General features: G+C 58.0%; 1 protein-coding gene across 8 annotated transcripts; it reads left to right on the top strand.

Annotated features, from left to right (window-relative positions):
* Positions 1–3,314: 3,314 nt before the first annotated feature.
* On the top strand, positions 3,315–11,150 carry Mrgprf (MAS-related GPR, member F). 8 transcript variants are annotated; one of them, XM_005384253.2, is made up of 4 exons: positions 3,315–3,575; positions 4,608–4,722; positions 6,557–6,660; positions 9,339–11,150. In XM_005384253.2, the coding sequence occupies exons 3-4, from the start codon at positions 6,613–6,615 to the stop codon at positions 10,320–10,322; spliced, it is 1,032 nt and encodes a 343-aa protein (XP_005384310.1). In that variant the 5' UTR covers positions 3,315–3,575; positions 4,608–4,722; positions 6,557–6,612; the 3' UTR covers positions 10,323–11,150. The 8 variants fall into 8 exon arrangements, with proteins under 8 accessions (XP_005384310.1, XP_005384312.1, XP_005384317.1 ...); XM_005384255.2 differs by having other exon boundaries at positions 4,647–4,722; XM_005384260.2 differs by having other exon boundaries at positions 4,664–4,722.
* The last annotated feature ends 1,298 nt before the right edge of the window (positions 11,151–12,448 follow it).

Below are 12,448 nucleotides of genomic sequence, written 5' to 3' on the forward strand. Positions count from 1 at the left end.
TTATACTTTACCATAGGTGGATATAGATAGATAGATAGATAGATAGATAGATAGATAGATAGGAAGAAAAGTAATATATCCAGAGTTCTATACTGTTTGGCATTTCAGGTATCCACTGGGGGTCTTAGAACATGTCTAGATAAGATAGAGACTGCACCGACAGCACCATGCAGACTGACCCTGACATGAGACAAATGATAAGCTCCCTAGGCTTGTAGTCCCAGGCCTGGTGGAGGGGGCCTGACATCTCCGTGGAGCTTTAGGGCATGCAGAGGAGGAGACACCAGCGGCAGCACCAGGCCCCTCCTCTCTTAAAACTGTGGCACCTGGAGCCTGGGGATTTGAGTGTGGTGTGTAGCTCCCTCAGAATGCTCCTCCACCCTGGATCCTGCTACCCTGTACGGCCACCAGTATGAGCAGGCCTGAGTGAGAAGAGAGGAGGCTCTGCATGGTGTTCAGGCTGCTGTCCTCCTCCATCCCATCTTCCCAGCAGGACCAGGGGACCTGGAAAATCTGGCCAATGGGCTTCTGTACGGCGCCTCCAGCAGGTTCCTGTAGGCGTCCCGGGACTGAGCATTAGAGTTTGGGAGCCGTCCTCTGAAGATAAGTTCTGTTGAGACCTAGTTTCTAGAAGCCTTGGTGCTGAGCCCCAGGTGGGACCCTTTTGACCACGGGAACACAGTTACCGAGGGACCCCAGGTGCCCATCTTCAATTACATGTGCACCATGGCCCATCAGCGATGGCAATGGGACAGATGAGGTCAGACCAGAGCAGGTCCTCAAGGCATGGGTGAGTGAATCAGACCCCATGCACTTCCTTCACTCCATGGCTCCTCACCCATGGTCCATCCACATGATGTCACAGGGAGCTGCTTCTGACCAGGGACTACAGAAGAGACACTTCACACCTGTTCTACATGTGGGTCTGCAAGACACCACCTGAATGTGGATAGATGTCACCCTACAGACTCAGTAAGGGGTGGCTCTGAAGATCCGGGGACAGAATTTCAGACATACATCCCGCCGCTCCCTAGATATACGAGATGGTCAGTGATATGGATCTACCTGGACTCACAGGCAGAGCTCACAGATGTGGATATTGTGGCAACCACTGACCCCAGGACCTGGCAGAGACTGCTCTGCTCAGAACCAGCCTGCCACCCCCGGGGACCCTAGCAGAGGAAGGTCCAGGCCTACACTCAAGGGAGAGGTTACAGGGAGAGATGCAGACATCTGAGTCCACCTGTGAGGCCCCTGACAGGGCACAACTGATGTTATTTTCTTCAGGGAGGGGCAGTGGAGGATACCTGATGGCTGGTGGTAGCCATGCAGAGCAGGGGGACACAATGTGAATGCTGAAGAGCAGGGATCATGTGTCAGTGGCCACCTGAGCAGGTCACCTCAGAGCTGAGCCCCGAGCCCCAGTGAGTGAGCGAGCGAATGAGTGACACACTCCCACCTGCCAGCCGGGGGCTCCCTCTGCTGTCCCTGCAGCAGCCTGGCCTCAGGGCCCCAGCTTCATCGTGGCTGTGTGACTCCACACAGTGTCTGGTGTGGACTGTGTATTTGTGCGCCTCCCAAAATCCACATGTTGAAATCCTCAAGATGATGGTGTCAGAAGCGGGTGTTTGATTGTCTGTTTGTTTTTCTTCAGGTACCAGGAATTGAACTCATGACCTTGCGCTTTCCAGGGAGGCGCTTTGCTGCTGAGCTAAATTCCCAGCCCCAGAAAGGGGTGTTTGAGGGGTGATTAGATTGCAAGGGTGCCGCCCTCATGAGTGGGGTTAGCGCCCTGATAAAAGGAACTGCAGAGAGTTCCTAGCTCCTCCCCCCATGCGAGAACACAGCAAGAAGATGCCATCTGCAAGCCACGCAGGGGGCCTCTCCCGCCACCAAATCTGCCAGTTCCATGCTCTGGGCCGTCAGCCCTCAGCACGGTGAGGCATACGTTCCTGGGGTTTATAAGCTCCGGCCTCAGGCAGTGGTTTTTCTGTTCACAGCCACCCAAATGGACCCAGACAGTGGCAAGGACTCTACCAGCTCCGGCAAAGGACAACTACGTTCCCACTTATAAGCACCTCTCTCTTGTTTTGAGAGAAACAAATTTCCACACCAAATAAGGCAGTGGACTCCAGAGCCACTGCCCACTTCACACAATTCCTTTTAAGTGTCCAAATCCAATTAAACTTGGAACTAGGCTAGACTCGGCCTCCCCCGGCCTCCCGGTGTAAACAAGCAGTCCAGCTGGGCCCCAGCTGCCTGCGTCCAGGGGAGGTGGCCAGTTGGTCACCACCCTCCCTGCCTCCAGGCCAGCCTCTCTCCGCAGGGAGTGGCCCGCAGCCTTCAGCATCCCAGAGCCCCCTCCCCTCAGAAATCCCCAGCTGGGCTGTGTAGGCAACAGTCCAGGGCTCCCTCTTGCTCTTGGGTGTTTGGGCAGGGCAGGGACCCTCCACAGGCAGAGGCAGGAGGCTGCAGGCAGGTGCAGGGAAGGGCTATTTCCGCACTCTCTGCGAGATGCTCCCGGAGGCACCCCTCCCCCAATCTGGGCACCATTTGCTCCCACAGGGAAAGTGTGGAATTCCCTCCAGCTCCTGGGTCATGAGAAAGTTGGCCCAGGGAGGGAGGGCCCTTTCTTGGGTAGCTCCCCACCCCACGCTCAAGGCCACAGCCCTGGGTCCTGCACCCTGCCCCGCCCCGCTCCCCCCTCCCCCTGCGCCTCAGGGCCAGGCTCCATGCCCCGGCCACTAACTCGTTCCAGGACCCCTGGATGGGGAGACTGACTCATCCTCCACGGAGCAGCGCACACGCTCCAGGCACCAGGCACCGCGGCCGCCAACTTGCCTGCTTGGGCCAGGCAAGCACTGTGATTTTCCACTTGCACCATCTGACTGCTATTAGGGCTGAAGAAAGGGAATTCCTGGTTGCATAAGCACGGGGGGTCCCAGGCAGGTTCGGGGTGGGAAGAAAGGGTAGGGTGCGTTGGGTGCTGCCGCTGTCCCTGTGCCAATTCTGCACCAACCCCCACAGAGCCCTCGGCTGCTGCTTCTCGGTTTCCCAGTATCAGCCCCTCGTCCATGGAAACAACAGGGTGGAGATGGCCCCTCCAGCCCAGCCCCAAACCGCCCAGTGGGGAGAACAGCAAAGGCATCAGGAAAGTGGACAGCCCAGGGCTCCCTCTATGGGGCGGCCTCTCGGAGCAGCAGGATGTGCACATTAACTGCTAGACTCGGGCTGCAGCGTCCAGGCCAATGCAGTGTCTCCAAGCGAAGAGATGAGTTCCCAGTGGGGGGTGCCGAGCGGGGCATTCCTTCCTGAAGCCTCATCAGGCTCAGCCCCTTCTCCTCCTCCTTTGCCCTCCCCCTCCTGCCGCGCTTGGAATTGGGTTTGGGGCGTGTTCTGCTTCCAAAGCCTTCTCCTCCTGCAGGGAGGGCTTGTCCTCCACCCCAAGCTCCCTCTCATTTTTCCGGGGCTCTAGGCAGTACTTGGACTGGCCTGCTGCCCTGGTGGGTCAAGTACCAGGAGTCCCGAGAGGAGCCCTCCACAGGGAAGGCCTCCTCGGACCAGGACAGCCGCAGGTAGCTCCCTGGGGCCCAGGACCAGGGGAGGGCCATGCTGGGGTGGCAGTGCAGGGTGAAGGCTAGGCAGGGCAGAAAAATGAGGTGAATATTGTCAGGGCAGGGAGCGGGCACTATTGGGGCAGGCAGCTAACAGAAGTCCCACCTCTCCAAAAGCAGGAACCCCCGAAGAGCAGGGCTGTCACCTCCCAGAAGACTTCTGCCACTCCTGAGCCCCTAGGACTCCCAAAGGCATTGGGGGACTTTGAGAGTCCCCTTCCTGGGTGGCAAGCCCTGACCCCCTCCCCACCTGGCTTCTCCTCAGCCCCTAGCTGTCCTCCAGGGCCAGTCCCTGCCTGTCCTCCTGGGGGTGGAGGCTCCGCTGTCCCTCCCCTAACTTCACTTCCAAGTGTGCTTTCTGGAAAGCCTGCAAGGGAACACCCAGCAGGCAGCATCCCAAGCCTGGGGAGCGGCTCCCATCACTCTCACGCATTCCCACTTCCACGCGGGCTGAGCCCTGCTCGGCTCAGGACGGCAGCAGAGACAGCCCCAGACGGACACTTGAGGATCCGCCTGGACAGCCCCGGGACGCTGGGCAGCTGTGGTCCCATGTTTTCCCTGGCTGGCTGCGCTGATGCGGGGCTGGCAGCTGATGAGACTGTTTGCTGGCCAGGTCTTGGTCCTTTTCCATCCGTGTTGTGAACAGGGACCTGGGACCTAGAGTGAGAGAACACAGGTTCGCTATGAGTCCGGGGGAGCAGCGGACAGGCATCTCCCACGGCCAGTGGCCTCAGGCCCAGCCTGCCCAGATGGCCACAGGGTGGGAGTGAGGAGAAGGGTTGGGTTGTGGAGGGTGGGGGTGAACGAGGTGATGCCGGAGGGGGAGGAGGAGGAGGAGGAGGCGAGGTGGCTGTGCCACCCTTGGTTTGTGGGAGGGGATGGAGGAGGCAGCCTTGTCGGTCAGCTTTAGAGGGAGCCAGCACTGTCACAGCCCTGATCCCCTTGGAGGAGCACACGCATCCCGTACACGTCACACACATGTCTTTAATACAGCCCATCTGGGGTCCGCTTGGCTTCTACATCTCTGTGCAGGAGTGAAATCTTTTCAGGCTGTCTCCGGCAGGACAAGGACCAGGATACAGAAACACAGATCAAACTGATCGAAAAGGTGAGCAGGGCCCTCTAATGGGTGCCCACTTTGGGGAGGGCTGGGCAGCCCTTTACCCTAGGGGTGCCTATAGTCGGGGTCTAGCCTGGCTGGGGTAAGGGGCCTTCCTGAGTCCCGCAGTCCTGCAAGCAAAGCTTGGGGCCCAAACCTTGGGCTGGTGGGCTTCAGGAAGGGATACCAAGAAGAGTGAGAGCAGTGGGGGTGATGGGGGATGCCAACCTGCAGCCAGTGGGATCTGGGGGTGTAGGGTACTGGGAAGGCTTGAGCCAGTCCCATGGAGCAGGAAGCACTGTGTACCTGGCCAGGGGACAGTGGCCCAACCAGAGTCAAGATGGCTGAGGGAGTGCGGGAAGAATAAAGACCCACACTCCATGACAGAGCGATCCTCAAGCTCACTGCACACAGGAGCACAGAGGGGTGCAAACGCCCTGAAGGTGCAGGGCTGCACACCACCCAGAGGTGCACCAGGGAGCCAGAGGGCAGGAAGGCAGCGAGTCTCCAGATGGGAGGGGATCAGGGACGACGCTGGGTCCTCCAAGACCCCGACCCTGCCTAGGCCCCTCCAGCTGCACTGGAGCCCCCAGCTCCAGGAGGCCAAGGGTTAAAGAGGAGGCGGGTTACTGTCGAGGACAGACACCGCTTGCAGCCAATGACAGGCGCGGCTGCCACGGCCCCGCCCCCGGACGGGAGGAGGCAGCGGGCTAGACAGGAGAAGGAATTTGGGGGAGTGGAGCGAACTCGCTTGCTCCGCACTCTTTCGCGGGTGGGGGGTTGGCCCAGCACCGTGTGGCGGGCTGTGCCCTGTGCTTCTTGTGCACACAGCCTCAGTTTCCCCCACCTGCTCGGTGAGGAATTTCAGGAGACCCAGGTGGGAGGACCGGCGAGCAGCAAGTTGCAGGGTCGCCCTCTCCCCAGCTGGTCACCCCTCCCAGGCCTCCCTGCAGGCCAGTTTCCCCTCTCTCAGCCTGGAGCCAGGGCCGCTGTGGTCCTCCAGACTTGCTACCTACAACCGTCTTTTATTTTGCTACCGGGAATCAAACCCAGGGCCTGGCACTTGCCAGGCAGGTGCTGTACCGCTGAGATATATCCCGGCGCCCTACAACTGTCTTGAGAATGCACAGATTGTGAATGTGCCTCTGGGCAAGTGACCTCCCTGCCTGAGCCTCATGCACCCCATGGCCGGTGAGAGGGCCTCACTTGAGGATGGGTAGAAGTGGTCAGGCAGGTGCTCAGCTGGCACTGGCTGGTCCTAGGCTTGGTGCTAATGACAACGATCCAGATGGCTGGGTGGACCTGTCTTCCAAGCACCTGTAGGAGGGGAGAGAGACTAGATGCTTTAGCATGTTACAGAACAGAGGCCCAGACAAAGGCCTCCTCCTCCAGGAAGTCCCCTCTGCCAAAAATGATCTGCCTTCCTCCACTACCACCCACTGCTGGGACAGACTGCTGGAACCCTGCTTTATACTGGGCCAGGACACAAGGACTGAGCTCAAGACATATGTGGGTAGAACAGGGGCAAATACATGTGTGTGGACAGAAGCAGTCTGGCTTCCCAAACCTTGCAAATCAAGTGAGAAGAAAGCTTTCCAGTGATTGGCCATGGGGCTCCAAAGGGCCAGCAAGGGTCAAAATGAGGGGTGCACAGCCAAGAGAGGGCTGTGCCCCAGGGTGACCTGCTGCAGATCCCAATTGGACAGTCCCATAAAGCCCTGGGCTTGGAAGGAGAAGGGGATTGCCTTTCCTCTAAGGTGACAGCCACAGGCGCAGAAAGCCCTGGGGTCAGGGATCGGGTAGAGATGGGACCCTCATTCCATCCTCTTTGCACTCTTGCCAGGTGGGTGCGCAGGCTGGTGAGCCGTGAGCAGCGATCTGGACTCACCAGGCCTGAAGATGGCTGGAAACTGTTCCTGGGAAGCCCATCCCACCAACGGGAACAAGGCAAGTGTCACAAGGCAGAGGGGTCCCTGGGCTGCCTGAGGAGTACAGTAGGAGGAACAGACCAAGCCGAGTATCCTCTTCCTGCCTCCCTAACCCTACCCTCCAGCTCTGGACCATGTGTTCTGCTCCTGATTACTTGCAGATCCAGTATCCTTGTTCGTGAAGCAAGCTTGGACATTGGCCACCCTGGAAGTCCCCTCCCATGCTGTCCCTCATCATCTTTTACCAGCCATGAATGGTCTGATCTTGTCCTTCCCTTTAGGGGTGGGCAGTTGGCTATTCACTATGGCCAGGCCCTGCCGGGAAGCTCTGGATGCTGCCTCAGAGTTGGTCCTGATGGCGTGAGCTCCCAGAGCCGTACCCACTGTGGGCTCCCCGTTAGTCATGGGTTCACATTCCTCTGCAGGCGCCAGCCCTGCCTGAGACACAGGGTCCAGGGTGACCCTGCCTCCCGCCCTCCTTGTCTCCACTCACTACTTCTCTGAACCCGCAGAGGAGTCAAGAATTCCCTTCTGAGTCCTAGCAGAGCGCTCAGGTTGAAAGGATCCCTGAGATGTACCTATTCCAATTTCTTTGACCTTAAGGCTTACATCACCCTGGTAACTGGATTCTGCCCAACCCCCAGGATTCCCCACCCCATACCCTTGACTCTTTCTTCCCCAGGGTGTCCACTGTGGAATGAGGGGAGCCCAGCCTGGGAGGCAGAGGTTGGATGCAATGGGGGTCATCTCCAGAAGCCCCCAGAGCAGAGCCAGCGCGATCAGGGAGCGGGCAGGCTCGAGAGTGGGTGTTTTACAAGGCAGTGTGTGTCTGGGAATAGCAGCCCCCGCCCAGTGACTCACCCAGCCTCTCTCTCCTCTGCAGGATGCGATTGCAGGCTTTTGCCAGCCTGAGAGAGCCCTAGAGTGCTCTGCCATCTTGCTCCCTCCCCAGGGTCTGTCCCCACCTAGTGGAGCCCCAGAGTCCTGGAATAGTCAAACCCCTAAGGCCCTGGAAAGAAAGCAGAGAGCAAGTTAAGCAACTGGATTTGGGGAATCAACAGAGGCAGAGATGTTGGCTGATGAATGTGTTTGGAGGATGACAGGTGGTGAGCAGAACCCCATAAAAAGCTCATCCCGAACAGTGGAGTGTCCCCAGTGTGTAGCCAGCATCTCCAGTTCCTATGTATGGATCCCCTTGACCTGAGCCAGGCCAAATGATCCCAGACAAAGAGCTGTTTCTCAGGGCCAGCTTTCTGCAGGAGCCTTCTGAAGGCAGCAGAAAGGATCGTGCCTCTGGAACCTTCTGTGTACATGTGCATGTGCGAGTGTTTTCCTTTCCATTTGTTTTGCTGAAGAGCCCTGAGCAATGGAAATAGATCATCCTTAGGGAGCAAGGGCCGGATGGATTAGTGTTGTCTGCAGGGGTGTGGGAAGGGCAGTTCTGTGCTCCGGGCAGCCTTTGCCATGAGGAATAAGAGGGCTGAAACAACCCTGAGAATGGAACGGAGATGGGTTGTGTTTGCCTGCAGTGTCTTTCAAACGTTAGCACTGAAAGATCAGGACACTGCACATCACAAAGTAGAGTCCTGATCACTGTGGGGAGCAGGGAGTACCCCCGGCACCCACCCACCAGAGCAAAGCAGGGTGCCCACCTTGTTCTGGGTGGGCGCTCTTGGCTCGATCACTATGCCTACTACTTGCCAGTTTCTGGCCCCTGGCCAAGCTTCGTGCCTTTACACACCTGTCCAGACCCTGCAGGCAGGAATGGCGTTCAGCTGGGTTTCACTTTTACAGTTTCCTATGTCTGGATGAATAGCAGATGTCACAAGCCTTTCCCTCACCCCCACCCGCCAGGCCTTCCCACAATCCAGAATCCTGACACTGCCTCTGATCCCATTTCTCTCTGATCCTACTATGAGACAGAGTCCTACTCTAGCTGTGACCAGTCATTTTCTTTTCTGGTGGTATTGGGGACTGAACGCAGCGAGTGCTGAACTACATCCCCAACCCTTTTTATCTTCAGATAGCATCTTGCTAAATTGTCCAGGCTAGGCTCAAACTGGCAGTCCTCCTGTCTCAGCCTCCTGAGTAGCTGGGATTATAGGCATGAATCACCATGCCTGATTGGCTATTTCTTTAGAAGTAAATGTTCTGTGGTTTTGTTTTGAAACACTGAAAGAATAATTTGCAATTAACTTTCAAAAACGAGAGGTGAAAATTCCTCCACCCTTCACATCCCTTCACTTGTTGTCTACCTTTCCCCGCCTGCACTTTCTATGTATCATTTGCTACACAGAACTTTTTTCTAGAATCACTTAAAAATGAATCACAGGCACCAAGCTCCTTTACCTCAAATAGCCCAAATCTGAGAACAAGGACATCCTCACGCACAGCCTGAGTCCATTTCCGCGTTCCAACAATGTAATGTGGATGTGATGCCATTGTCTACACATAGTCCCTGCTCACCTTCTCCTGTGGGCCTGCCACCCTTTGGCAGCAGTTGCTTAGGTCCAGTATATAACATTGGATTCATTAGTCCTGTCTCTTTGGTTTTCTGCTTGGCCACAGTCAGTGACCCTACAGACCCCGCCCACATGCATATAATGGGGACCACCAGGCCCAGCTGCAGATGCAGGCCTGGTGGGGGCAGGGAGGGGCAGCCGCATCACCAGGTGTCTCTCTTCTGCACCTGCACAGATGTGTCCGGGTGGAGACGACGCCTCAGAATTCTACAGTCGAGGCTTCCTGACCATTGAGCAGATCGTCAAGCCACCACCCCCGGCCATCATGGACTACATTTTCCTGCTGCTTTGCCTGTGTGGCCTGGTGGGAAATGGGCTGGTCCTCTGGTTCTTCGGCTTCTCCATCAAGAGGACCCCGTTTTCCATCTATTTCCTGCACCTGGCCAGCGCCGACGGCGTCTACCTGTTCAGCAAGGCCGTGTTCTCCCTGCTGAACACAGGCGGCTTCCTGGGCCCCTTTGCCGACTACGTCCGCAGCGTATGCCGGATCCTGGGGCTCTGCATGTTTGTCACCAGCGTGAGCCTCCTGCCTGCCATCAGCACAGAGCGCTGCGTGTCAGTCATCTTTCCCTCCTGGTACTGGCGCCAGCGGCCCAGGCACCTGTCAGCCGTGGTGTGCACCCTGCTCTGGCTCCTGTCCCTCCTGGTCACTGGCATTCACAACTACTTCTGTGTGTTCCTGGGCCGCGAGGCCTCCAGGGCGACCTGCAGGCACATGGACATCTCCCTGGGCATCCTGCTCTTCCTCCTCTTCTGCCCACTCATGGTGCTGCCCTGCCTGGCCCTCATCCTGCATGTGGAGTGTCGTGTGCGGCAGCGCCAGCGGTCTGCCAAGCTCAACCATGTCATCCTGGCCATCATCTCTGTCTTCCTTGTGTCCTCCATCTACTTGGGGATTGACTGGTTTCTCTTCTGGGTCTTCCTGATCCCGGCCCCCTTCCCTGAGTATGTCACCGACCTCTGCATCTGCATCAACAGCTGTGCCAAGCCCATTGTCTACTTCCTGGCTGGGAGGGACAAGTCACAGAGGCTGTGGGAACCTCTCAGGGTGGTCTTCCAGCGGGCCCTGCGGGATGGCGCAGAGCTGGGGGAGGCCGCGGGCAGCACGCCCAACACAGTCACCATGGAGATGCAGTGCCCCTCTGGGAACGCCTCCTGAGTGGCCAGCACATGGGGCAGGATTGGCAGGGAGTGACCAGTGGCCTCCAGAGATGCTCTGCTGAGGACAGAAACAGGGCAGCGGCCACCGTGCCCAGGTAGAGGGGAAAGGTCTGTCTCCAGCCCCTTGTGCCTCCTTCTCCCTGGGCTGCAGGCTCCAGCAGTGACTGGGAGGCTGAGCAGCCACCTGCAAAGAGAACCAGTGGCCCTGTGCCCACCAGCCACTCTGTTTCAGTGACCCACGGTACCAGAGTTGCCGCATGGGTTGAGGTTCCTTGTGCCCCAGCCTGGTCAGTAAGGGAGAAGACATAGTCACCCAGCCCTGTCCACCCTCCTTGAAGGTGACCCAGCCAGTGCCACCCCCATGGGACAAGGGTGTTCATCCCTACAAGGCACCATCAGAGCAAACCCACAGGGCGTGGTGCTTTCAGGCAAAGGGTCCTGTTAACCTGCCTTGTAACCAAGTCTTTCCAGAAACAACATCCGGGTACTCTTGCTGAGTCATTTGGTGACTTAATAGGGGAACGACTGGCCCCACCGGACTGCTGGAGACAGGACTCTTTGGATGTCTTGGGTTGCTGACTGCCTTCCTGCCTCTGTGCTTGGCCCATCCTGGGCACTCTGTGTGTCCCCTAGGCCACTGTGGACCATCTGGGCAGCTCCTGGACAGAGTGCTTCAGCTCCGGCACCCACCTGAAAATGGGCTCTGGCTCTACCTTGCCCACCTGAGGACTGGCACTATGGTGCCCATCAATAGGCACAGTGACCCTGTGTTGCCAAAGGAAGTTTTATAAAAGGCAATAAAATGTATATCAATAAACATCTTCTACCTGGTGGTGAGGCAGCTTACCGCACACACCCGCTCTGTGCTCTCTCTCGGTGAGCACGGCTGAGGACAGCAGGAGCCCGGGGTGGGCAGCCCCTCCCCACCAGCTCTCCCAAGCCATCTGCTCTTTTCCTGAGCTCTGAGGCTGCCTCCTCTGGCTGGCTGTGCCCACACCTCCAGCATTCCTCCCTCTCCAATTGGTTCTGCCTACACCTAGTCCTGCCTCCCCACTTTCCTGGTGGCCGTCCATTCCTGTGCCGGAGGGAGTGATGGTCCCTAGGTTGTCCTCTATTGGCTTATGTCCCTGAGCCCCCATCCCAGGAACCTTAGTTCTCATCTCCACGCCCAGCTCTGTAGTGGCTGATTCCATCCTACAAAGGACACAGAGCCCACAAGGGCTGCCTGGAGCAGGTAGCTGACTCTCTGTTACCTCTCTGTCCTGCAGCCCCTGAGCACAGGCTGGCCCCTGTGCCTGGACACCTCTCTATACGCCATTAATAGGCTGGGAGCCCTCCCAGTCTGGGCCTGGGCCAGCAAGGTTTCTGACAGCCCCCCGCCTCTGCTCAGCCCCACAGAGGCCTATCCTGGGTACCTGCTGTCCAATTTGGGACAGGTTCCCAGCCCCTTTGGGGGAAGTTATTGGGTAGAGGCCGGGACAGAGGCTGATGGAGCTGGGCCTGTCCCTGGGGAGAGCCTGGAGAGGGCAAGGAGGGCAGGGAAGGTATAAGCAGCATCCCTGTCTGTCCGGCGCCTGGCATGCAGCCCGGACTCCTTGAGCCTGCCCAGCCTTGCCCTGCATAACGTGGTTCCAAGGCAGGGGTCCAAATCCATGGCCCTGATGTCCCATCGCCCAGCCAGCCTGACTTGTCCCTCCTGTCCACTCCAGGCCACAGCCTTTCTGTGCTCTGGTTTCTAATAGTCCCAGCTGGCCCTCCCAGCAAGGCCTCTGCTCAGTGAGAACAAGGACCCTGTGGGCTCAGATGGAGGTGCTGGTTCCAGGAGCTTCGGGTGATGACAGTTTGCCAGTGCCACCTGTCCCATGCCCAGTGCCTGGACGAGCCACCTGTCCCATGCCCGATTTTCCTGGCCTCCCCAGTGCTGCTCAGAGAATGCCAGAGACAAGGGCTTGGACGTGGTGGTCTCCAGCCTTGCAGAAACACCTCGCAGCTCTGAAGGCGGCTGAGGGGCCACCGGGTGTCCTAGCTGCCCAGGGCCCATGCATCTCAGTTCCTGGGAAGTCACCTCCTTCTTAGGAACCCCCAGGCCTCCAGCCCTGAGTCCACTGTGGGAACAAGGGACCT

Source organism: Chinchilla lanigera, unplaced genomic scaffold (assembly GCF_000276665.1).
Source record: "Chinchilla lanigera isolate Chin_1 unplaced genomic scaffold, ChiLan1.0 scaffold00021, whole genome shotgun sequence".
NCBI classification, from domain to species: domain Eukaryota; kingdom Metazoa; phylum Chordata; class Mammalia; order Rodentia; family Chinchillidae; genus Chinchilla; species Chinchilla lanigera.

What these genes read in the sequence shown, in the direction of transcription:
- Mrgprf (XM_005384253.2), top strand. Translation starts at nt 6,613, where the DNA reads ATGGCTGGAAACTGTTCCTGGGAAGCCCATCCCACCAACGGGAACAAG. An exon ending in ATCCCACCAACGGGAACAAG is followed by an intron (nt 6,661 to 9,338) that starts GCAAGTGTCACA and finishes GCACCTGCACAG; the next exon opens with ATGTGTCCGGGTGGAGACGA.